Here is a 27574-nt window from a genome sequence, read left to right as displayed (position 1 = left end):
ATGGACCTGGCAATCTCCAGGATAGTATAGAGGTGGGCAAAACCTTAGACTCCCATTCGTGATTCACAGCATAATGTGGTTTCCAAAGTCACCATCATAAGGGACTCTCTTCTCTTCTCTCCCACAGGTGGAAGCTAGAACTGCCGAGTATTTATCCAGCATCTGGGAAGGGACATATTGCTGCCTCTGACAGTAGAAGGAATGAGCAAGAGCATGAACAAAAGCAACCGCATCCTTGTCATTATATCAAAATCACCAGATGATTCTGTCAAGAGGAAAATAATGTCTCTTAGTCTACATAAAGAAAGCTCATCAGATTACATAGAGGATGGCTATCAGTTCCATCCAGAAAACCTGAGCTTGGTGATCCTGGGAAGCAAGAAAGAGCATGAAGGATGGTACTTTATGTACCTGGAGGAAAACGTACATATCCAGTCATTTTGTGCACAGCTGAAGCTTTATGGTAATAAGGGGGGCTTCCCCACCCCACCCTGGAAGCCAGAATGGTCTCCACTCTGAGAATCTAGGCCTTTCTCAGAAACTATGGATATTTAAAACTGGAAGCAATTTGAAACACCATCAACTCCAAGGAGCATTTATGCTACGCTTAGTGGAAATGGTTGCCATTTTTTAAATCTCCACATTGCACATTAGTGGCAACTGATTAGCCTTAGTTACCCTAACCCATTTCCAAAGGAAATGGACCAGCTAGAAGGCAAGGAGCACCAGTGGTCTTGGTTTGCAAATAAGATTTTATTTCTGGAGGGAAAAAGAAGGGTTTTTAAAAATTTTGAATACCTCCAATCAAACCCAATCTCCCTTTCGTAGATGAGGACACTGGAATCCAGAGAGGTGGCTTGCACATGCTCAAACAGGTCCGTGTAGGAGGCTCACTGCACTAGGGGTTCCGGGCAGAGAGAGCTGAAATTCCACCCACACATCACTTGCCAAGCTCTGAGACCTGGCCTCAAATCACACCTACATGGTGTGAGAAGCACTCTTTTTCTCACTTAAAGGAAGGCTCCAGTTACAATGTGGCTTACCTGCAGTACTTTAGCCAGAACCTGGGTCCACCTGGACCCAAGGACAGAGCTTTTCTGAACCTCTTTAACTGCTGTCTCCTCTTGAGTACCCTAGAGTTTGTGTCTCTTGGGACCAGAGGTTCACCTCAGCCAATGGGGCTTTCCTGCTTCTTCAAAGTAACTTCCTCATCTCTGAGGACAGGGCAGGAGCCCCACCTACATTTCTTTGAAATCCTCACGTATCTAGAGGAGGGACAGCAATACCCTTCTTTGCCCCAGTGTTTGCTTTCCTGCAAACAGTGCATGCAGAATTCCCACAGCCCTCTACCAGGTCACTGTAAGAGTGATCCTGGAGCAAAGTTGCCCTCAACATGGGAGGCTATATTTAATGCATTTTGAAGAACAGAATGCATATCATGCATTCTGTCCTTTTGTGCCTATAGGTTTTCTGCCTTTGCCATATCTTGGGATCAAATTCTTATCTTGTGGAAAAATGTCATCTGTGAAACTGTGACTCTTTTTAAGTCAAAGAAAGAAGCTGAATTTTGGCATGAGACAATCTGAGGTTCTCATCTCAGCTTGACTTTTTAGAAGCTGTATAATATTATGTAAGACCTCCCAATACTCCAGGACTCAGTTTCCGTATACATAAAGTGGGAAAATTATAACTATAGTTATAACTCTTAGGAATTAAAGAAGAGGATGGACATAAAACACCAGCACTGTGTTGCCCTATACTAGTTGTAAATAAATAAGACTTTTCCTTGTCTATTTCATGGCATGAGAGTGAGGTAGATTAATAGAGCTATGGCTATGATTGAGAGCCTATCCTTACCTTAGACACACAAAAACACTTACCACATCTCCATTCACGCACCCACACATATAGTCTGTGTCCATAGTTATGAAATTCTACCACTAAAAACTCATACAGTTGGGCCTAGGAGATTGTATCTTAAGCCAACAAACCATCATGAGACACAGCCAAGCACAGCAGTGCATGTCTCTTATCCCAGATGCTCAGGAGACTGAGTCAGGAGGATTTCATGTTTGAGGACAGCCTGAGCAACTTAGATTCTGTCTCTAAATTAAAAGTAGGCTGAGTATATAGCTAAGTGGTAGAGGATTGGCCTAGCACTCATGAGGTCCTGGGTTTGATCTCTAGCACTGAAAGAAAAAAAGGAGGAGATTAGTTGATGGAAAACTCTACTAATGGAGAACAACCTAGATCAGGAGCATCAGGAGGAACAAGAGATATCCTAACAGCACTGGCAGAAGGAGACTAAAAACAAACTCATCTTCCTTATTTTAGCTCAGTGTAGTCCTAGAATGGAGGTAGTAGTGAGTAAGGGACTGTAATAAAATTTCCCCACCAGAGATAAGTCACACAGAAGCCCCAGGGAAGAAAAGTGCCACTGGGCTGTGTAGTGCTTGGACATAACAGTCAAGTGAGAATCCCAGATGGGATCAGTTCAGTGATGGCTCCCTCCTTCCTCTTCCCCCGACAGAGCAGGTCTCCACTCCAGAAATTCAAGTGCTAAACAAAACCCAGGAGAGTGACAATGGGACCTGCAGCTTGATGATAGCCTGCACAGTGAAGCATGGGGACCACGTGGCTTACAACTGGAGCGAGGAGGGCGGCACTCACCTGCCCAGCCCAGCCAACAGCTCCCATCTGCTCTTCCTCACCCTTGGCCCTCAGCATGCTGACAATTTCTACATCTGCACCGCAAGCAACCCTGTTAGCAGCCGCTCCCAGGCCTTCAATCTGTGGAGTAGCTGCACGTCAGAACCCGCAGGTGAGTGCTCTGGGGCCAGCAAGGTTGCCTCAGGAAAGTGGATGGCTCTGTCCCTATTGCTGTGCTTCCACCGCCGAAGCCTTAACTTGACAGCATTTTAGATTTCTTGATAGTTTGCAAAAGCTGTACATGTACTCAGGGAGCACACTCTCATGTTGACCAGAATGGAATTATGATGCTTAGTTCCTGGGTAAGGAAACGAATAGGAAAAATGAACCTAGAATTCCCATCTCCAAGGCGTAATGCTTTCTCCTTGCCTCTTGCCTTGGCTCTGGCCTGCAGGGATGGCTGGGTAGGGGGAGTGCAGGTAGCAGGTCCCAGCTCCACGAATTCTAGGTTGGGTTGAAATGGTGGGCCAGTTTCACACCATCAGTAAGTATTTATTTATCACCTGTGCCATAGGAAATTGGGAATAGACAGGATGTGCGATCTCTGCTCATTAGCAAAGATCTGAAACATTTGCTCAATACTGAAAAGCATTGAAAAGAGGGACCTTGTTTTATGGAATGAAGAATAAATCTCATGGCAGGTCAGAGGCCCAGGGTAGTCAGAGAAAGGTGAGACTAAGAGCTGGATGGTAAATTTTGGGGAATAGTAGGCTGTATGGCACTTTCTTATTGGCAAGGCTCTCTCCACTGTATAATCTCTTTTGACTCCCACCATAAGCTTGTCGGGGTTAGCCTCAGTCTCGCTTGACACATGAGGACTTTGAAGTTCACAACACTTAAATACCTTCCTCACATTTCTTCATCTTGTATATAATGGAGTCAACACCTATACTGACACTTATGACTAGATATTTTTCTTTTTCTAATAAGAAAGTGTCATTGTTCTTTTGGAAGAGAGCACTGATTACATAAGCCTATCTAAACACTTAGGAACAGGCAGAGACTGCCTGTTTTTCACCAAAGGTCTTGTAACCCTGGCAAAGCTGCTGTACTGCAAGGCATTGTTTATGCTCTGACCTCCCCTTCTCTGCACCACTGGGCAGAGAACGAATCATAGTAGACTTAGTGTCTGTACAAAGGCCTTTCCCAGATGACTGGAGGTAACGAAAGAGGTATTTTAGCCAGGTCAAATCCTCAGTATTGCCTGCACCAGTGGTTTCCCTGAAGCGTTCACAGATGGATTCCTAGGGCAATAACTCACACAGCTCTCCAGTATGCCCTGAGAGGTCTTCCTCGAACTGAAGGCAGCAGCCTCTCCCAGACATTTCTTGGCAAGAGCCAGCCATCTGCCCACCTACTCCACATTTCTGGCTGCTTGCGCAGCCTGCATGCAAGCCATATTCAAAGGCTTTCCTCCCCTCGAGATCTCTCTCCCTGCCCACAGTCATGCTTCAGGACCAACAACAGAGTGCTGCACAGTGGGAACCTTACAGAATGTGGCCCAGGAAGGCCTGGATCCAATGCTGCCCTTTCTACCTACAAGGATAAATCATTCAGGCTTTCTGAGACTTAGGTTCTTCATCTACAAATAATAACGTCTAGCAAGTCTTACTCATTTACTATGTGATTTTTTATGTGGGAGCTCATTCAGTCCTCAGCACAACCAAGCAATGTAAATAGTGTTATTATCCCCATTTGACAGAGAGAAAGCAAAGCGATTAAAAGGATAAGTGAGGTCACACACAGAAAAAGGGATGGAATGGGGCTGCCTGAATTCTGATAGGTATTAGGGGGAAAAAGAATGCACTTAAGTCGCCTTCTAGTAACTGAGAGTGGTAGCATGTGCTTATAGTCCCAGCAGTTCGGGAGACTGAGGTGGGAGTTTCACTTGAGCCCACAAGTTCAAGACCAACCTAGAAAACAGAGACATCACCTAAAAAAAAAATTCCTTATAAATTACAATGAAAAAATAGTTTTTCTTTTTGTTTTCCTCTTTTCTTTCTTTCTCTCCTTTCTTCCTTCCTTCCTTTTTTCTGAGACAGGATCTCATTATATAATCGCAACTGGCCTCAAACTGCAATCTTCCTGCCTTGTTTTAACTTGTAAAGACTCTACCTCCAGACTCTTTCTCCTATCCCATTCTAAGGACTTCAACATATGAATTTTACAGTAATGTATTTCTACTCATAAGACAAGTAGAGATTTTAGTAGCTGACTAAAACTTTTTATTAGCACATTGATTTGTACTTGTAAATGAATACTATTATAAAACATTAGGCTTACTTAGACAAAATGTTTGTTGAGGGGTTTACTATATTTCCAACATTGTGCTAGGTGTCGAGTACATAAAGATTAAAAAGAACATCCTTGTCCTTAAGGAAGGAGACGGTTCAATTAATAAATAATTACCATAGATTGCATTCTGTGATAGGTTCACTACAGAAGTATGTGCAAGATAGCAAGGAGGGACAATGAATAGCTGTGTCAGGGAATGACAGAATGAGAGAGCATCAGAAGATTTAAACTGGGTTTTGCACAATAAGTAGAAATGGCCCAAGTTGACAAAAGATAGTCGTAGCATAGGGAAAAGCAGATCCAGCTGGTTCTTATTCTGTATTTCCTATAGGTGATAAGAACTAATAGAGACTTAGATAGAGGAGTAGTACCATCTATTCTGCATTTCAAAGAGAAAATTCAGTGCTTGAGAGAATAGACGGGTAGTAAAGAGGCAGAAGAAAGGGAAACTGGTTAAGGGGAAGCCTTACTTCAGCAATCCACCAAGAGATGCTGAGCCCTGGGCCAAGGCAGCGACTATTAGTTTAACAAAGACTTTTTCCATGGGGTATACAAAGGGAAATCCCAGCTTTAGATGAAATGACAGAGTCTGAGGGTTTATTACAGGTCGCCACCTAAGAACCAAGCACAGTGCTTTTAAGAGATTTGAGTTTCATTAATGAAAAACTCAAAGTTGTTGATGGTATGGAGAGACCAGATACGGTATGATATCAGCCTTGTCTTTTAACAGGACTCAGTTAAACTGAGCCATGCAAAAGGATAGTTGTACTTCGGGAGAAATTTTTTTTTTAATATTTGTCCAGGCTCTCAGTCATATCTTCATCCTTGTTTCTTTGTTCAAATGCTATGAGGTGGTTTTAATATCTATCATCAAAAAGCATTTTAATTGCAAAGTCTAAATCCTTGGGTGCTGCAAAACCCTGTCCAGGTCATGTGGAGCATGTTGACGTGGACAGTGTGTGGTTTGTTGCTGTCATTAATGACACATGTTTTGCAATAGTTACGCCTGTGATGGAGTAGTGGATGTAAACTCTTACATAGCACAGTAAAAAGGGAAAGTCCCTGGAAGCTTACCTTGAAAGGGAGACTCTCTTCAGGAGATTGACAAAACGCTGGCTCAGGAAGTCTGAATTAGCTCAATGAACAAAAAAGTCTGATGCTTGCCAGTGAGCTTCAGAGGACCTTCTTTTTAACAAAGCCATTTCCTAAAACAAAGACCTCCCATGACCCCTAGATGCTAAGGGTCAGATACCTCTCCATGATCTTTTCAATCCAGCAAGCCTTATGGTAACAGGAGACAGAAGGATTCCAAGCACTTCTCCTGGGCTAAAGCTTGGCCACCTGGCCATCTTTGCTACAAAGGAAGCTGGGAGATGTAGTCCTTATCCAGGAAGCCATGTGCCTGGACAAAACTTGTATTACTATAAAACTAAAAATAGAATAAATGGCCCTGAGACCACAAATTGTAGCCTCTGAAATATAATCTGGTTTGGTAGGCAAGTGGAAGGGATTATTCTGGAAGCCGTGAATTATCTCATTTAATTGTATTTTGAGATAGTGTCTCACTAAGTTGCCCGGGCTAGCTTTAAACTTGTGATCCTCCTGCCTCAGCCTCCCAAGTAGTTGGGATTCTAGATGTGAGCCACCAACCCAGATGAAAGTGATTGATTCTATAAAAATGTTTACTTGGATGGCCTTGGTCCTTAAATTATTATGTGGTTTGCAAGCATCCTTTCTCCACCCCCAACTTTGAGTGGAAACTTCCACCAACGAGATGATATCTCTTGAAGATAGTTAGCTTCTTCAAGGAGATGTGCTCCCTACCACTAGCCTTACTGACAGAACCACATGAAAGGCAGGAAAGAGATTGGGTACTCTCAGACCGTTACGTGAGTATCTCAGTATCTCCTGAGATGAACTACGTTTGTTTCTCGAATTCTTGTTTTCTTCTTTATCTTCCTTTAAAAATATGATTTGGAGACTTGAGAGAAGCATTTGTGTTTCTGTGACAACAGACTTTCAGAGACAAAAATGGGTGGGGTGGGGGCCTCTGGACATTTATTTTTGGAGGTGTGGCTACATGTGAAGTTACCTGGTTTAAGCCAACAAAGGAGAGGGCCACAGGGTGGAGAAATGTGCACAGGACTCTTCTAAATGTCACAGGAATTCTTGGCCAGCCTGCTCAGCTGTCTCTAAGAAATCCTAAGGGGAAAAGTCCTGGACACCTGGTTCAAGAAAGTTCCTCTGTGGGCTGGGGGTTTAGCTCAGAGGCACAGGCACCTGCTTGGCAAGCGCAACATTGTGAGTTTGAGCCCTGATACAAAAAAGAAAAAAGACAACAAAAGGAAAGAAAATTCACGTGGTATTCCTTTGTGAGCAAAGAGTTTGTGGACCCAAGGATAACTTTTGTGTCATTTGTGAGAATCATCATCCTTAAAGGCCTCATTACCTGACTGAGCAAAATGAGGGCAAGCTGTAGTCTCTGGTTTGAAAATGAGAACACAGGTGACTTGTTGAGGTCACAGACACAGACTTCCCTCCTGCTACTGCAAAGCATCTGCCAAGTAGGCCATCAGAACTTCCACTGGATTCCTGCGTTGGGGCATTCAGAAGGTGACTCTTGCATCATTTCTGAGTCTTTCTTACATTTAGCCCTCTGATTATTCTTAGCAAAAGGTTACATTAATCTTCTCCCAAATTCATTCTTTGCCCTCATATTTAATTTTATCTAAGTTCATCAAGAGTATATGAAATATCCCTTTGTTGTATATTATAGTATATGGAATGGGGGTACGATAACGAAGTACTGAGGCAATTTTAGGGAATTTCAGTCTTAAGTAGGACTTTTGTACCTTACAAGATGGAAAAATATTATATTGAAGAAATCACTACTATAATTCCTCTTTTAAAGGACACAGAGTTCATTTAGGATTGCTTGTACTAAAATAAATGCTACAAGGCTGAAAGTGAGCCCATTTAAGAGCTCAGTGTGTTCATTAGATGGCTCCATATGAGAAAGAGGTGAAATGCTGTTGATACACAAAAAGGATGAGAAACAGCAGATCCGAGCCTGTCCAGTGGAGTAACGTGCCTCAATTATAATGGAATCCATTCCTAGGGACCCTTAACTCTTCAGGGGAGAATTTAAATCACAGAATCCTTGGTGTGAGGGTTTTATTTCTGTTTTGTCTGGAAATTGATAAAGAAAATGGAAGCTTGAACCCAGACAGTGCAGAGCAGAGGATTTAGTGGAGAAAAGATTTAGTGGACCACAAAGAGATTACCCTCAGAAATTATAGAACTCATGGGCAGCTTGACCCCAACAAGCCAAAACAGCAGCATTTTGTCCATATTTATTTGAATTCCTAAAGGCATAGAGTTCCTGGCATGTAGTTTTCATATAAATATCATAATTACCAAAGCACCAAATGGGAGCACCAAATGGCCAAATGTGGAAATACTTGGACTGCTATGCAAATAAGGAGACAGCAATGCAGATAGGGAGAGAGCAGATAAGGATAAGCAAAGCATGCAGAGGAACTGAAGCATCTCTGGGCATCACTGCAGAGCTTCATTTGGACTTGAGATAAAAACCATTTGCTTGTCTTTCCAATCAGTCAACAAAAATTCACTGGGGCCCCATTATGTAGCAAGTATTGAAAAGAGCTACAAGAGAAGGACTTGTGACTCTAAATACATTTTTCTAAGTCTGTTTCCTGAAGACAAAATTGGTGGATTAGGTGAAATAAGCAATGCAGTTCCTTCAAGTTTTTTTTAATCCTCATGTTGTATATCTTAAGCTTCCTACAGATTCATATTTATATCCAAAGACCAGTAGAAAACTTAGAGTTTATGAAATATCTTTCAAGATTATGGGTAGACTGTCTTTCTGATCTAACTAGCCTAGCAGAAGCAGATCATTTATGTCCTGGGACAAGGACAGCATATGGATGTTACCCTCCTAACTGCTTTCTTTTCCAGGATCTTGGGAGAATGCTATCAAGGCTATGTTGTGCTGTCCTCCAGCCTCAGTCATGCGCCTCTTATTGATTTATATGACTTAGTGGGCGCTGGAGTTGCCAGAAACATGCACCATAGGAGAGGAGAAAGATTGACATGGAGTGGGGACATGATTGACGCAGTTTTGTCTTCTGTTAATTCCTAATTTTAGAGGCACCATTTGTTGGTCTTATTTTAGAACTCAAATGAAATTTGGGAGAACTATTAACTTTTAAATGATATAAATGGTTAAGGTGTCTGTCCTCAAATTAACCATTCATTCTAAAGTTCCCCATATGCACATGATAGAAAAAGAAAGAGAAAGCAGTCTGGAAATATTTAAGAGCCACTATAACAACATATTGGGTCAGCTCCTAGGCTGCTGGTTCTACCTCTTAGCAGTAGAGAAGCTCTTCCATGAGTCCATGAGTCCCTGTTGTAGAAAGCATAAGCCCTGGACCAATTATAATCCATTTCAGACACACACACACACACACACACACACACACACACACACACACACACACAGAGCATGGAGGATCTTAGCCACTGTCAGCCTATCGAAGTGGTCTAGTTCACAAGGCACCTCCTGCCACAGTGAGGATTCTGTCTTTCATGCAAAATCAGGCATCTTTTCAGAACTTCTGGTCATCCCCAATGTTTTGATCAAGATCATAGGACTATTGAAGATATCTGTCAGAGGCTAAAAGTTTAAGTTGGGGAAGAGAATATATAGTGAAAGAGTTCACAGTCAGGTCACTGAGATTCTTTGAAATGACTTAATGTGTGGTAAGTCTGGCAAGAAGATTTTCAAACTCAGATGGAAATGACAGGCTGGAGGCCCACTTAGACTGGGGCTACATACCTTTGTCAATGAGAATTCAGTCTGTATTTTAGCCAGCTTTATAAACATCTGGATTTGCCTGCAACTACATTCTTCCTCTGTTCCTTCCTCACAATTTTCCCACAACAAATCCCCAGTCATCCTTATAAGCCACTTTTATACATTAAGGAACACCTGGTGTTACTCTGTTCAGAAGTTTGGGGCCATTAGTTAGAATCCCAGTGCTTTAGGTGTCCCACACTGTTTATCAGTCTACTTGCCACAAGTTTGGAAGTCTCCTGGCCTTCCCAAGAAACCCAACTTTAGAATTTACCCATTTCTACTCTTGCATCAAGTTCTAGCTTTTGAGGTTCCCCATGTCTGCTTCCTTATCCATCAAATAGGAGTGAAGAAAGCACCCACTGCTGTGTGAGTCCACATATGTAGGGACAGTGCTGCAGGTGGTAAAATAATTTTCCAAAGCAAGAATAGCAGTGAAGATAAGAGTTTATTCAAGTCAGAGTACACGGTCAAGAGGGACTGCAGGCAAGTTTCCCAGAGTGGATTCTTGTAGTCAGGATGAGAGGCTGAGCTCTTTATACAGATTTGAGGACATGAAAAAGAGTTTAGCCAGCAAATGCAATTATCTGAAGAATATCTTTCTCCAGATCTTTTAGTGCCTTGTAGGTCTTCCAGGAGCATCGTATTGTGTCTAAAGTTTCTCGTTTCAAGTTGCAATTTATATTGCATTATCTCACCAAAGAAGCTCGGCTAGCTTTAGATAAGAAGGTTTATTTCCATGTACTTTCCAAGAAGATGGGTCAGGTGTCATGGGGAGGGGTGAATGGCTCTTACATTAAATATTTGGTTTTGCTGTGTGTAGTTTTGGTTAGTTTACTGTATTGCCTCTGTAGGAGCTGGGCAGGCTGGCTTCAGCTAAGGAGTTCTGCTGTTGAATGCTTTAACCTCTCCACTGCCAAAAAGCAATCAACATATCTACCTCATAGGATTAGTGTGAGGATTAAATGCATCAGTACACAGACGCACTAACACAAACATCTGGCCTATGGCAAGCATTCGATAATTGCCTATGATTATCTTACTAACCATGTATCTGACTTCCTGGGATGAGAGGTATTATTCACTATTTTCTGAAATGGTGCTCCTATTTCAAAAGATTTTGGCAAAAGTAGCAACAGGAAAGAAATCAATAAAATCTGGCTTTCAGATTTTAAGCCTGAGTGAGCCTGGCTAATTTTAAACATGAGAATGATGAGAGGAAACACTACATGCTTTTCTTTTGGTTCAGGGAGTTCAGCATAGTTATTTGCATAGAAGGACAATAATAGCACTACGATGTTTATTTTTTAAAAAGAAAAGCCGATTTCTTCCTCTTGGTGTCTCATGAGAATTGTGTGAGGGAATTTATTTTTTAAAAAGACAGCAGATTTCTTCCTCCTGGAGTCTCATGGCGTGGAACAAGGACAAAAGCACATGAAGATTTATGTGTTTTTACCCAAAATAAATACAGGACGCATTAGAAATTTAAACAAAGAAATAGGGCAGTGACATTGATGTAAAAGACATGCGATAGTGGAAGTGAAAATAAAGTATTTCAATACAAAAATCTTTATGATTACTGGAATATGAAAGCCAAGCATACTGAATAAAAATAGGGATAAGAAAACAGGTATGGAAGCATTCAGCCATCTCAAGTGACCCCCAAATCCATGCAGGTAAACGTCTGTATGGGAAGAGGATGTGGGAACAGAACACAAGACTCGGTCTTCCCACTGCTGTATAGGATATTTTAAAACTCACAGCACTTCTGAGATCACTCTTTGATTTTTTTTCAGAACAAAGACAATGGGAATTGTATTCTCTGCTGCTCCCTGGGTGTGCCCTGGGTGTCATCCTAATTCTCCTAGTGTCGATAATGCTGTGGAGAAGAAGAGGTGGGTGTCTGACAGTGAACAGTTTCTTACTTTCTGTGGTAAGCGGAGGACCTCTTCTCACGAGCAGACTTGTCCTCACCACTGTAACTTTCTGTATGGGGTCACCTTTGGAAAGTACTCAGTAAGCGTGTTCTGGAACCTTACTCAATTCAATCCGATGCAATACGTCTTCAGCCTCTGTACAGGGCATGGGGAGAAACAGAAATAAGTCAAACACATCTGCTGTTGGAGACCCAATGCAGGTAATTTCTGTTCAGCACTGTAGGAAAAACATGTACAGGAAGCTGAGAAGATCCTGACAAGAGGCTTAGTAGTATTTACCAAGGAGGAGAATTCAGAGAATTCTTGGATCTCCAACAAAAAGTCTCCCACAATATACTGAAAGCAGTAAGGCTCAGTTATTTGCCTGCCATTTAAGTTCTTAGTATGGTATATTCTCGCCTGTCCTCCAAAGTCTCCTGGTTCACTGTCACAGGCCATTGTGTTCCCATTGGCCACACTATCAACGACCCATGCAGGAGTCAGAAGATCCTTCCCTAAAACCTCCTCAAAACTAGGACAGATGCTCTGCCTGTCTTTCCATGGTGAGGGAAGAACTTAATGTTCCTAATGTTCCTATCACCAAACTGAGGGCTGGTCTCATTCTCAAGTAGATCAGTGTTACCATGTTAGAAAAGTCCTTACCTCAGCACTGTAATGTTAGTTTTGCTTACATAAGAAAATGTAGATTACAGAAAGCTGCCTTTTGTCTCATTTCCTCCATCTAAGAGTTCACACAGGAGGAGATGAGGGAGGGCTGAGTGATTCAGAAAGAAACACTGTCTCCACCATAAAGGTATGGGGGCAGAGCAACCACATTTGGCTTCTATTATAAGAAAACAATGAGATACCAGAGATGTTACATCTAAGTTTGATTCACCCACATTCACCTGGCAAAGGTGCAGGGATTTCAACCTGTGCTGTTTCTGCTAAGCACATGGTTAACCTGAAGGAAGCAGTGGTCCCTGCTACACAATTGCCTACCACCTCCTTCATCACAGCCTCATCTCTAGTTACTTATTCTTTGTAAGCCAATGGAACACACCCTAAGTCTATGGTAAAATCTACATCTAGTTGCTACACCCTTCATAAAACACTGCTTAAGAGATCTGTTGGCAACTTCTAATGGTACCACATCCAGAAGCCAGCCTCCCTCTGAATATCTTCAAATTGACTCTAGAAATTTGATCTCCAGAAGAATACTTACTAAATAAGAACATAGGCTTGCCAGACATGGTGGTGCACATCTGTAATCCCAACACTTGGGAGCCTGAGGCAGTAGGATCATTGAGAATTCAAGACCAGCCTGGGCTACAAGACGAGCTCAATGCCAGCCTCAACTGCATAGTGAGAACCTGTCTCAAAAAAAAAAAAAAAAAAAAAGAACATAGGATATGGACTGGGCATGGTGGCACATGCCTTTAGTCTCAGCTGCTTCATTGCACTGTTGTGGAGACTGGAAAGTCAATACATAGAAAGCATTGAACATGATGACATCCATGTGTGATACATGCACACATGCATACATGCCTGCATGCATACTTACATACATATGTGTGGACAGACAAATTTTTTGATGGAAGCAAATTAAAACAGTGATGTTCAAATCTCATAGCAAGGAGAGGGGTGCACTGGAAGAATCTAGAAATAGTACTTAAACTAGATTTAAAATACTTAAAGTCATGGTAACAGGACAACTCTATGCTTCAGATAAGAGCTGCAAAAGACGTTAGTGTACAGTTAGTTGTGGTAAGAAAAGAGACTCCTGGTTAGGCACAGTGGTTCACACCTCTAAACTCAGCATTTGGGAAGCTGAAGCAAGAAGATCACAGTGAATTCAAGGCCAGCTTGCACTACATAGAAAGCTCAAGGCTACTCTGGAATACACAGCAAGACTGTGCCCTGCCCCCCCCCCAAAAAAATGAAAGAAAGAAAAAAGAGAGAGAGACTCTGGAGATGACTTGATTTGTCCAGTGTAATACAGGTAATGACAGAATGAAGATGTCCTTTTTTGCAATGAGAATCAGTTGCTTTTATAACTTAAAAAAGGAAACTTTAAAATTGCCTAACACTTGAAATGTTTTGCAATTTATTAGTTTACAGAGGTCCAAGGCCCTGAGCAAAATTTCCAGTTGAAGAGCAATAGAATGACACTGCAGTTCTATTTTCCACATAGTCCCAGGTGAATCATCCCCGGGACTGTACCACAGTCTCCATCCCATACACATTCACAGCAAATCTTCCAGAAATAGGGCGATAAGAAAGCTGTGAATGAAGTGGCATGGTACCAGCCAGAGAATGCAAGAGAAACATAAATAATCAGTCTTGCTCTCAAAAAGCCTGGAATCCTGTTAGGAAGGTGCATATGCACATAAAACATCAGAGATTAAAGTAATAGTGCATGCCAAAATAGATAACACCAACATATACTATGTCCTGGGCACTGTTATTTATACATTGTAAGCAATAACTCATTGAATTATCACAATATCCTTATAAACCAGATATTATCAAATTTTGTTTCACAGATAGGGAAACAGAGATAGACAGATCAAGTAGCTAAGCCAGAATCTTGGGGAAAGATGGGTATGTAGTAGAAAATAAAGATCAAACAGAACCACAAGGGGAGCACAAGCTGGGGTCCAGAGGGAGATAACAACTATGATTTCTTTTCCCTAGGTAAAGCAAAACATTGTCAGCCAGTGATGGAAGAAAAAAGCCTCACTATCTATGCCCAAGTCCAGCAATCAGGTGTAAGTTCTATACTTTGCTTGGGAAAGACCCATCTTGTCTTCCACAGAACTCCTGACTAGTTCATATTGCACATCTGACATTCATGGTTCCTCACAGGTTCTAGAGCAGATAAGATTAGGGAATCAGAAGCCAAGAGTAAGAGTGTTACTAAAGGTCACTATACCAGCGTCATATTATTGGAAATAACAAGAAATACTTGGTAATTTTCTGGTCATCTGCTTGTTGATGGGGAAAATATGAGGAAGCTGTAAAACCATGACATATGACTCTAGGATTCTAGGATTATCCATGTTACAAAATTTTCCTCCAGGGGAAAAGGGTGCAGATTTAAGGAGGAAGGGAAAGCTTGGAAAAGCCGCCGCTGTGTGGTGTGCAGGCCTGATCAGAGTTTAGGCATTTGCAAAGCGCAAAAGTAAAACAAAGAAAGGATCTTGAGAATTCTGCTTAGAGGGTGGTCGAGGTGGAAGATGATCTGTAAGCGGGTACAGAAGAAAGGAAAACTGTGGTAGAGTGGTCACTGTATTATAGAACTTCAGACTCACTGTAATTGAGGAGCAAGCGCCCTGGAAACGAGGGAGAGGGAGGCTAAAAGGATTGTGGCTAGATATGGACTTGTAGTTTTTACAGATCCAAAGTCAATGCTAGATGGCCATGAACTGGTCCTTTGGAGTAGAACAGGCAGATTCTGGGTGAAAGAATATGAAAATAAAGACAGATTTGATTAGTACTTTGAAAAATTTCGTCAGATGTCAATACATTCACTTCTGAGGTTTAAGAAATAAATTATTGGGCAAAGTTCTTATTTCTGTTCTCTCCTATGCTCTGGAGGGTTTATTATACAACTTGTGCTCCCTGTTAGAATGAACTTCCATTTAAACAAAAAATAATCCTCTTACCCCTTGCATTACACATTTAGATGAGGCTCACCTTTACCAGGATGTCTTCCCTGCCTGCCACATCCCTTGCCACTAACATTAGCATTCCTCTTTTTTTACAACTATATGCAAAAAAAAAAAAAAAGCATAAAACACATCAGCATTTGCTCACTGTAATTTAGTTGCCTTTCATTGCCCATCATGGTAAATTAAGTCTTCCAGCCTTGTTTCCCTTCAAAAGTTTTTGGCTTTTCTTGTCCTTCTGAACTTGCATATGTGTTTAAGAATCAGCTTTTTGAGTACTAAACAAAAGAAAAATTTACCTCATTAAGATGGTACTGAAACTACCAATCTACTTACAAAGAAATGATATCTTAGGGGCTGGGGATTTAGCTCGGCGGCATAAGCACCTGCCTTGCAAGCAGGCAGTCGTGAGTTCGATCCCCGGTACCGATAAAAAAAAATTATAAAAAAGAAATGATATCTTTCAGTACTGAATCACTGTTGAGTCCTCTGACATCATAAAACCACCACCCAGATCAAGGAATGGAACATTGCCAGCAACTCTAGGAGACCTCCCACCCAGTGTCCATCCCAAAGATAGTGAAGTTTCCAGACTTCTAGAAATATAGCTGAGTTTTATTTTATTATATAAAAGTAGAATCCTCTGTTATTTTTCTTCTTAAGTCAGATTTCTTTTCTCAGTTTCACAAGATTCATAATTGTCTTTAAAATAGATATGAAGCTGCGCATGGTGGCGTATGCCTATAATCCCAGCACTTGGGAGGCTGAGGCAGGAGGATTTCTGTGAGTTCGAGGCCAGCCTGGACTACAAAGTGAGTTGAAGGCAGGCTGAACTGCATAGTGAAAGTGTCTCAAAAAGATTTTTTAAAAATGCATTCATTTTCACTGCTTTATAGAATATCAATGTGGGAACATACTTTTTAAAGAGGGTAAAATTAAACACAACAAACAGAAGAAAGCAATGTAAGAGACATAAACGTCAAAGCAAGACAATCAGAGATCTTCACTATTTATCATATTGTCTTTTGCTTTCTTCTGAATAGTTGTCCATATCTTCACATACAGAGAATTCACCCGAAACAACATAGCATAGAACTGATCTGAACAGGATGAGGAAGGCGTTTTAGATCTTCAAGACCAGACAATAGGGAAGTCAACAATGGCTGTCATAGTGTCTCTCATTCTTTTCAAAATAGCTGTCCATATCTTCATGTATGTTGAAATTATACAAAACAAAACAGGCTAAAATCACTCTGAACAAAGAATAATAGTATTGCTGGATTTCACATCATGACGCTATGGATCACTGGGTACATTAGTGTCTCTTTTTCTTCAAAATAGTTGTTCATTTCATCATGTGTTATATAATCAGTTCTCATAAACTGTTTATAGGTTCTACATATGCATTAGTCTCTACATGTGTTTCTATCCTTTCTGTACTAGAGGGAAAAACAAAGCATAGCAAGACAAAACAAAACAAATTCCTATAAAAGCATGAAACAAAAATTTCATATAAAACCACAGTACAAGGTGATCTACAATGGTTACTGTGTTGTCTCTTGTTATCTTCAATAGAATTGTCCATATCATCAGGCATAGTATAGTTGAATATAGCAGTACATAACAATATTAATAAAAACAAAGCATTGTAGACAGTGTAAAACTTCAAAAGCAGGTAATAATCAAACCAGAGTGGGTATCTTAGTGAATCTTGTTATTTTCAGTGTAGCTGCTATACTCTCAGATTTGATACTTTCAATCATAACAGATTTAAATAAAATTGTCAATACAAAACAGCAGTATAACAAACCAGATTCAAATAAGATCAGTCATGATAAAACACTGTAAGTTATACAGGGTTAAGTTAATAGTAAATTAAGGATGATTACCATAATATATCCTGCTATTTTCAGAATAGCTGTCTGTGCCCTCAAATCTAGTACAAGTAGACAATGGAACAGAATATACTGCATCTAAACAGGCAGTGTGAGTAATGTGGGTTTTAAATCCTGATACACTATTATTCTCTGCCTTCTTTTTTAAGACTATTCCTCCCCTTTCACTCCCCCAGGGAATACTGTGCATTTTTGGGTCTCATCAACACCCTCGGTTTTAAATTGGGGGAGCGACCTGCTGTTTACCTAAGTGGTTCCAAACCTTCTCCCTCCTGGACTTGATCTCTAGTTGTATTCCTTTACCTACTAACGTCTGTCTTTCCCACCTATCCTCAATTACTAGTCTGGTTGCTTCTATTACTCTCTAGTTCCTTAGCACATAGAGCATTGTTTTCTCATATTTGATTTTCTGTTCATAAAACCCTTTTTCAGGTTAATTATATTTCCTATAAAGAGCATCTTGGTGGACCCTACCTGCTGATCTACTCTGTTTGTGTTTCTTTTTTTTTTTTTTAGTGTATCAAAGCCATCTATGTTAGAGATTAGAGCCAACCTTCTCTGCCTCATTTCTGCTATGCTATTTTTCTGTCATTGGATGTCTGCTTTTCTCCTTCATTCCACCATCTGCCCCATTTGTTGAGGCCTCTCTGCTATTGTTCCTGAAATCCTGGCACTTTTTTTCTCTCCCTCTAGAATGTCCTTCACTATTCTCTGTTCAGTTGGATTGGTGGTCACAAATTCCCCCAGTTCCTCTTTGTCATGGAAGCATCTTGTTTCTCCATTAAGTTCTAGAGATAGTTTTTCAGGGCACATCAATCTGGGATGGAGGTTATTTTCTTTCAGGGTTTGGAATACTTCACTCCAAGCTCTTCTTGATTTGATGGTCTATGTCAAGAAGTCTGTCATGATTTTGATGAGTTTCCCTTTATAAATGATCTGTTTCTTTTCTCTGATGGCTTTTAGTATTCTGTTCTTATATTGAATTTCTGGGAACTTGATTATTATATGTCTGGGTGTAGCTCTGTTTTGGTTGTAGATGGCTGGAGTTCTGTATGCCTCATTATATCTGAATATCATTTCCTTTTCCTATGCTTGGGAAGTTTTCCTTGATTATTTCTGTATTTTCTTTGTGTTTACTCCTGCTTCTTCACTCACATTTTTTATTCTTAAGTTATAGATCTTCTTGTCATCTTCTAGCCTTTGTATTGTTACTGCCTGTTTCCTTGTTACTTTTAAGAGATCTTTCCTTTCATGATCACATATTGCAAACCTGTCTTCAAATTTTGATAGTCTATCCTTAGTTTCTTTCAAGCAGTTTTGCCAGCTTTCAATGGAGTTTTTGATTTCCTGGTACTCTCTTTGAATCTGCTTCATGTATTCTAGGTTTTCTTTATACTCTTCATTGAACATTTCTCTCATTTTTTTGTGTTTCTCCATTCTTCCATCTCTCTTCTTGAGAGGTGATTAGCATTTTTATTAATCTACTTATATCTTGCTTTACTTGAATTAATATTTTAGTTTTGAGCTTTTCTACAAGTCCTAAAGATATCTCTGTATGTCCACGGATGCCATGTCTGATATTGCATGTTTTCTGCCCTCAATCTCTTTTGTATTTACTGCTCCTGGATCAATATTCTCAGAATTGGGGGCTTTTCTATTTCTTTCTCTTGTCGTGGTTTTGGTTTCTTCTATATAGGTGTATAATGGAAGTCCCAGGCTCTTTCCTTGTTGGTTATGATTATTATGAAGCACACTGGCTAGGAATTTCTGCCATCTCCAGCTTGCTGTTGGTCATTGAGGTGCAATCAAGGGTGGCATATGCTGGCCCCTCCCCTGTGGGCCAGTCAACCTGTGGGGGCCTTCACCACATTAGTGTGTGCTGTACGTACAGAATTAGTTTGGGAGGACTTATTGGGTCCCAGCCAGGGGTGTGACCCATGCCAAGCAGATCCCACCAATCTGCTCTGGGAAGGGAGTAACCAATTGAAGTCACTGTCATTCCTAGTTCAGACCCATCCTGCCCAATTCTAACATGTTGTCCAGTTGGTCGCCCCTTCTTGAGGGAGAGTCTTATTCCCAGCACTCGTTGTGGGTTAATGCAAGTCCCTCACCATCTCTATTCTCTGTTGCACTCACTGACCTCTGACTTCAGTGTGACTGCAGTTCCAGTGAGTCACAGAAGTGTGAGTTCAGGCAGCTCCAGTGAGTCACAGCAGCATGGGTTCAGGCATCTCTGGCAAGTCGAGGCTGTGCAAGTTCGGGCTGCTCTGGTGAGAGCATTGTAAACACTAATTTTAGCTGCTCTGGTGGTAGCCCTGGGACTGCATGTTTGGCCAGCTCTTTTCCCTTTAGTTTCTTCCTAAGTAGAGAGGACCCATCTCCCTCTGTCCAGACCTCTCCAGAATGTTTTATTCCTGCATCTGAGTTGTCTCTCTCAGGGAAGTTCTGTATCCTGCTGCTTATCGATCTGCCATCTTTAGCTCCCCCACGAACATCCTCTTTTTAAAATCCCTTTATCAGTGAGCATTCAGGTTTTTAGTCACGCAGTTATGGCTATGAATATTCACATGCATGTCTTCTGATAAATTTGCACACATATTTTTGTTGGTCTTATACCTAGTGGATGAATTGCTGAATGATAGAGTATGACTATGCTCAAACTGAATGGATAAGACCAAATTGTTCTTCAAAGTGAGTGTACCAGTTTCTTTTTCCTTTCTTTTCTTTTCTTTCTTTCTTTCTTTCTTTCTTTTTTTTTTTTTTTGAGACAGGATTTCATTATGTAATTTAGGCTGTCTTGAGCTCACTTTGTAGCCCAAGATGGTCTTGAACTTGCTATGATTCTCTTGCCTCAGCCTCCAGAGTGCTGAGATTACAGGCATATGAACAATGCCCAGCTCCAATCTCCATTTCTATAAAGAAGTTCAATTGCCACCCATACTAGCCAAAACTTGGTATCAATCTTTTTAGCTTTAGCCATACTGTTGGATGTGTCTTATTATGGTTTTATTTTGCATTTCTCAAATCATAAGGAAGTTAAACAACTTTTATGTATTTGGCCATTAAAATTCTCCTTCTTAAAGTGCCTATTAAATCTCTTGCCAGTTTAACTTTGAGTTCAGGCTTTTTAAAATGAATTAGTGTAAGCTTTTTATATATTTTGGATAGATGAGTCAATGCTTCAGATATGATCTGTTGCATCTGTAGCTTGACTTTGCAATCTTTAGTGATATCTATTGATAAAGAAAAGCTCTTAATTTTTGAGTAGAACAACTTAGTAATCTTTTCTTTTACAGCTAGCTCTTTTTGTGCTCCACCTGAGAACTATTTCTCTTTTCTCAGCATATGAAAATGTTCTTCTATTACCTTCTAAAAGCTTTTTGGTATATTTTTCACATTTGTATCTATTATATACCTGAAAATGGTTTTTGGAGTTTGGTTTAGAGAGATGAGGCTTTATTTTTTTCCTGTGTGGATACTCCATTGACCATTTCCTGAAAAGACTGCCCTCCCTCCACTGTGGCATCGTCTTAATCAGAACTCAAGGTCTGCATGTTTTATTGGGTCTTTATTCTGCTCCACAGACTTTTGTTTAAACATGCACCAATGACACACTGTCTTGCTTAAATATTTACTATAAATATTGATGTCTGATAAAATGAGTCTTCCCACTTATTCTTTTCCTGGAACAGTTTTTTACTATCTGGTCCTTTGCATTTTCATATATATTTCAAAATCAGTGTATAAAACCTCCCTTGTGAAATACTGTTAGAATTTTAATTAGGACTGCATAGATAAATTCAAGGAAAATATACATCTTTATTGTATTATATTTCAGTTCCAGAAGTTGATTTTTTTTGTTTCTTTCCTTTAAATCGCCTTTGATTTCTGAGTAAAAGGACTCTACATCTTTTATAATTTACTGGTTGGCATTTGATATTTTGGAATACTATAATCAATATTAGCTTTTTCAAAATTTTTAGTTTCTCATTCTTTAGTATTGATATATAAAAAATTAATTTTTGTATATTTGACATATATCTGCAATATTACTAAACCCATTTGTAAATTTGGTCATTTTTTGATAGATGACTTGGGATTTTTCTCTGTATGCAATTTTGTCATCCATAAAAACCAATAGTTTTATTTCTTCATTTCTTAACCACAGAATTCTTGTTTTCTCTTGCCTTAATTTTACTGAGATTCCCACATTGCGGTAAATGGAAGTGGTAATGGTGAGGTCCTGGTAAAGTTCCAAACCTGAAAGGAAAGGTCTCAGCTTTTTACTATCAAGGATGGTTTCTGTGGAAGATTTTTTTAATTGCCCCCTTTTTTTAAAACCACGTGGGGAATATTGTTAGAAGCTGGCTGTACCTCAGTGGCAGACTTCCTGCTAGCATGTATGAGGCCCTGGTTCAATTCTATCACAGAAAAAAGAAAAGAATTTCTATTACTGGTTTGCAATTCATCATGAGTTGATGTTGGATTCTATCAGCAGTGAATGCTGTATCTGTGGAGACAACGTTCACAGGATTGTTGTTTCTCATTTAATCTGCTGATCTAATGAACTATATTGATTTGCAAAACTCACAGTCACTTTGCACTCTTGGAATAGAGCGAATTTAGACCTGATTCAGTAAATTTTTTTTCTCCTTAGGTTTCCAAGTGAAATTCACCTTTAGTTCTCACTTCTTATAATGTCTTTGTGTGCAGTTTTCATTACGTTACCCTCACAAAGTTAAAATACGTGTTAGTTTCCCAAGGCTGCCATAACAAATTACTATAAATGTAGTGGCTTATAATAACAGAATTGATTCTCTAATAGTTCTGGAGGCCAGAAGTCAAAATCAAGATGACAAGTCACAGGACATACCCTCTCAGGACACTCTAAGAGAGTTCTTTTCATCTTTTGGCATCTGGACGCACCAGGTAGTTTTTGGTATCTGCTGCTCTGTAGTCATGTTACTGTAATCGCCACCTCTGTCTTCTCAGGACTTTCCTCCTCTCTGTCTCTGTGTCTTCTTCTTGTCCATCTCTTAGACATACATCACTGCACTTAGAACACATCCTAATCTAGGGAAATCTCATTCTGAAATTCTCACTCTTCTTACATCTGCAAAACCTTTTATTCAAAAAAAAAGCAGGCATATCTTTTAGGGGACACAACTCAACCCATTACATGTTTTTTTTTTCTTTTTGCGATTTTCTAGAAATGTTAGGGTAAGATTGATCTACTTTTCTGAACTACTTGGCAGAATTACTGATGGTGATCTCTGAGACAGGAGTTTCTTTAGTGGAGGATTTTTTAAAACTGTATTGTTATTATTTCATTTTCTCCATTACATTAGAAATTATGTTTTTCTGTTTTGTAAGCTACTACCTTCAAAATTATAAAATGCATTTCTGACTCACTGGCATTTATTATTTAGGCCACTTATATTACACTATAAATTTTAACATCATTACAATTTATTTCCAGATTTATGTGCTATATTTGATCACTACTTTGATCTCATGTATATTTTAAACATATAAGTCATAACTAGTACTGTTTTAGACATTAAAATATACATAGCTTTAGCCATAGCCTTAAATTTCCTTGTTTATGCTTGCAATGCCTAAACTATATCATCATAAAGACTCAAATAATGTAAACAATTATTCAACTTTCTAACAGAATCCCAAAGTAATTCCTATGCACAGAAACAGTGAGAAACCCTGGGATAGCCCAGGCCCAGCTACTTCCAGGAATGAGAAACAAACTCTCTCCCAAGGCAATTCGTCTCACACATGAGCATATTTTACTGTTAGAAAGATCCTTACTCTGTTGAAACAAAACACTTCCCCCAAGTGTAATCCTGCCTAAAACCAGAAAGGCTCTCCTGACAGTTTCCTCTTCTAGAGAGCAATCTGTCAAGTATATAAAGAGAAAGAGCATGCTCAGTAAAGTCTCCCAGTTCTGTAATTGTCTGTTAGATGAGAAGATGCATTCTCATTAAACACATGTGCTGTGGCTTCAACTCTTGCCACATATATGGAGAAAACAGCAATAGCATTAAACTAGACCACTGCCCCCACAGTTTGTTGGGTTAGGATACTCTCCCATATCACAGGGAGAGTATCTCTATTTACCCCTCCACTAGCTTGTCTTGATACTATAGACCTTAATTCATTCAAGGTGATATCAAATATCAACTGAAAGGGTTTTCGTGTGCCCAAGCACTCCTTTGTGGGAGAATAGAAACATAGACTATTTCTTTTACTTTTCTTCTATTTTCCCCTGACCACCCACAACCAGTACTGAGTATTGAACCTAGAGATTGCTGAGCTACATCCCCAGACCTTTTAAATTTTATTGATTTATATTTATTTTGAGACAGGATGTCACCAAGTTGCCTAGGCTAGCCTCCAACATGCATTTTACCTGTTTCAGCTTCCCAAGAAGCTGGAAGTATGCCAGATACATAGGCTACTTTTTAAGGAACTTACAGTCTGTTTGAGGAAATAACACATAGATATATGAGAGTGTTTTAAGTATAACATTAGGTTGCCATGATATGTAAAATAGACTTTAAATGCCTGAGAAATTTAGGTGAAGGCTATAGAATGAAGTAACTAAGGAAGACCAGCCACAGAAAGAGCATATGCTTTAAGTTAAAGGCCCTGGGTGGCATCTTGGCTTTGACATGTCATACATATGTACACTAGGAAAGTACTTAAATTTTTGAGCTTCAGGTTCTTCACTGGCAAATGCAAATAATGATGATGTGGTTGTGAGGTCAATGGCAGGACGTGCGTTAGGGTGATTAGTAACAGGGACAGAGCATGGGGTTGAACCAATGCTGATGTGCCAGGTGGCATGAATGAGGCTGCCTAAGTTCTCTTAAGACCCCTTCCATGGCCCCTGTAAGAACCACAGCAATTCACTGCAAGGCAGGTCTCTAACACATTGTTAGCCCTGGGAGGTACTAACAATGAATGGGGCTGTCTTCAGAGGCTGTGACTCCTGCAGTGTCACTTGTGGAGTCTGAGCAAAGTCTGGAGGACTGGATTCCAGGGTAGTTTGGGAAAATACACCATGGAGAAGGAAGTTGGACCAAATAGCTCCAAGGAGCTCTTAAACTTGCACATCTTGAATCTATGTTTCTCCACGAGGAGAAATGCATGGGAATGAGAAGTCTGCTCAGCTAATCTGCTTTCTTTGCTTCTCCTGCAGTCTCTTCAGCAGACACCTGACCCCCCGCCAACTCAGGACCCCTGTACCACCATTTATGTGGCCGCCACCGAGCCTGTTCCAGAGTCTGCCCCGGTGAGGCATCTGTTCCCCTCATGTAGAGGATAAAGAGGGAGGGAGTAGGTGGAGGAGCTGAGGGCGAGGAAGATTTTTTTCTTTTTGGTAGAGATGAAATGAAACCAACCGTTGAGTTCTGGGTTGGGAAGTTTGCCCACAGCAAACAGGAGTAGCCGTGGCCTTGGTTTTAGTGCTTCGTTGGAGGCCCATGTCCTGCTCGCATGGAATGAGCTGTGCTTACTCCTACTGGCTGGTGTTTTCTGATTGTCCAAAGATCATGTCAGAATCACCCGGCGCTGATTAAAAAGAAAGCTTCCCCAGCCTCCCACTCAGGGCTCTCTTACATCAGAACAGGGCAGGCAATTAAAATATCCGACTATAGTCCATTCCTATGTACCATTATTAGGTGTTAATAAAATTAATTTAAAACCTTGTTCTGTAATCATAAAAGATGCTCATGTCTAAATATTTGCAGCTGCATTGAGTCAGAATATGTAGAGCAGCGCGGCAGAGGTGGTAAGCTAGATGGGAACGTGAGCTGCCCGAGAGTGAGACTCAACTCTCCTAACCCATTGTGAGACCAGCACAGGAATCCTTCCTTCACTAAATGAACAGCAACAGATTCTGGGTTTAAGTTTTGGCTCCAGTTGGACTCTGTTAGACAGGGAATTCTAGGAGACAGCCAAGACTACCAAGGAAAGGGGCTACAAAAATGCCTACATTTATCCTCCAAAGGTCCTCCTGCATGTACATCCAAATATGCTTTGAGCCAATGTCCTGTTTCAAATAGACATTCCCCCCCCCCTTATCTGGGGTGCTGCACCAATGAGCCCATTTTTTTCTTTTTATGAGACAAGATAAGTTTTCTAGGCAGAGATCAAACTTGCAATTCTCCTGCCTTAGCCTTCCTCAGTGCTAGGGTTATAGACATACACCACCATGCTGGGCTTAGATTTCATGTTGACATCTACTCTCAGTACATTGCCTTATCCAAGATAGAAGCAAAAATATAAATCTGACTAGAAAAGGAACAAAACAAAAAAAATAGATTTTTAAAATAAAGTTCCCTTAGGGGAAGGAAAGCTGTATATTTACATTTTACAGCAAAACCTCCTAACTCGCCTGTTGCCTTCACTTTCCTTCTCTAACTCTCCTCAGGCTACAGGAGGCCTTTGCCCCCCATCCTCTTCTCCTTTCTCTCCCTCTCTCCTGCTGATTCCTCTTTCCTCCTCTTCCCTTGGGTCTTGCTTGCCCTTTTTAAAGCTCCAAAATGTAATTATTGGTTCCTTACCTGTAAATGGTTGGTTACAGAGAAGGGAAGGGGGCCAGGGATTTGGCTCAGCAGAACAAGCACCTGCCTGGCAAGCACGAGTTCCTGAGTTTGATCCTGTACCAAAAAACAGTGGGGGAGGAGAGGATAAGGGAGGAAGGAGGAGGCAGGGCAGGGCAGGGAAAGGGTGACGGTTAGGGGCAATATAAAGAGAGACATAGCATACTGAGTACAGGTCTTCAGACCACTGGACTTGGGTCCTGGGCTCCTGGATTGCATACTAATGCTTGAATGGGAGCCCTGTTTGAAGACAAGAAGCAGCCTGGGCCCCTGAGTAGTGCCTCCAGCAGAGCCCTGTCGGTGTCCCGCAGCAAGTTGTCATGCTACATGATCACAGATCCCCTCTCCTTTCCCTGATTCTATTGCCCGGCCTGTAGAGTAGTGCCTCTTCTCTCTGCTCATGACTTCTCCTTTGTTTACAGGAACCAAATCCCATCACAGTCTACGCCAGTGTGACACTTCCAGAAAGCTGACACCCAAGGCTAGTGATGGGACTTTCTGAAGGAGGATGGAAAACCAAACTGAACACTGAACATGGCCACAGGCCCCATGTTCTCTGTGCAGATGCTCTGCATGTCTGAACCCTTTTTTGGATCAACTCTCTGTTGATGCGTCTCCATACCCAGCAGTGGACATGGCAGGGATGGTCCCCGAGTGTTTAGCCTGCTCTGCAGCTGGCATAGGCACAGCACAGAGAGCTCCTTGATACAGCTCTCCATCTGTGTGATGTAGCAGACTCAGTGGATAATGTGAGACCAGACTTTTGGACAGCTCGCTCTTTACTAGGATGGACCAAGACAGGAAGCCTGAGCATCTAATGCGTGGATAGCGGACCACCAGCCAGTCTGGAAAAGTTTACATTTTGACTGTCTGTACTTTATTTTGAAAAAGGATCCTCATCATCTTCAGACCTGATGGAGGCTTTATGCCTCCATTTCTGTTTCTCTGAATGAAGAATAAATGAGGTGGGGGGGAGTCTTTATTTTATGTAAAACACTCAGGGATAATTTTATAAAAGAATGAATATTTTATTTGAAGAAAGAAAGTTAAAAATAGTAAACTGAAAGAGTGATTTTTTTAAGGTCTCTGAGCTTTGCGCAATAGAAGGGAAGCCACCTAAGATTCTTAAAACTGGGGATGGGGATTTAGCTCAGTGGCCTAAGTGCCTGCCTTGCAAGTGGGCAGTTGTGAGTTTGATCCCTGGTACCGATAAAAAATGAAAAAGATTCTTAAAACTACAGTTCTATATGAATAGCATTCAATTTTAAAGAAAAGCAACCGGTGTTGGTCATGCTGGTACAGAGAAACTTGGGATACTCAGAGGTACTTGTCCCTGGGGAGATGTTTCACTTCTCGAGATGACTTTTAAATCTGACTTCTCTATTTACTCCGCGCGATGAGCCTAGAGTCAGGTACTGTCCACCCCCATTCTGAGCCCATTTTACATCTCTGGCCTTGTGTGGAATCTCAGGTCCATCTATGCCAAACACCTCCTACTCCCTGAATACCTCTCTTTACATTAACTTTATCTTCAAGAAGATAATTAAATTATTTTTATCCAACTGTTTCAAATGATTGAATGCTT

The 27574-nt window shown here is 40.7% G+C and overlaps 1 protein-coding gene across 1 annotated transcript; it reads left to right on the top strand.

Annotated features, from left to right (window-relative positions):
- Positions 1-27574, top strand: Slamf1 (signaling lymphocytic activation molecule family member 1). Its single transcript, XM_003466674.3, has 7 exons — positions 1-24; positions 139-463; positions 2531-2821; positions 11683-11781; positions 14500-14573; positions 24585-24677; positions 26412-27574. Exons 1-7 carry the CDS (start codon positions 1-3, stop codon positions 26460-26462), a joined length of 957 nt encoding a protein of 318 aa, XP_003466722.2. The 3' UTR covers positions 26463-27574.

This window comes from Cavia porcellus, unplaced genomic scaffold (assembly GCF_034190915.1).
Source record: "Cavia porcellus strain 051 isolate PalLab524CR breed Dunkin Hartley unplaced genomic scaffold, mCavPor4.1 scaffold_7, whole genome shotgun sequence".
Taxonomy (NCBI): domain Eukaryota; kingdom Metazoa; phylum Chordata; class Mammalia; order Rodentia; family Caviidae; genus Cavia; species Cavia porcellus.
The sequence above is the reverse complement of the archived record's forward strand: the minus strand, read 5'-3'. Positions and strand labels throughout refer to the sequence as shown.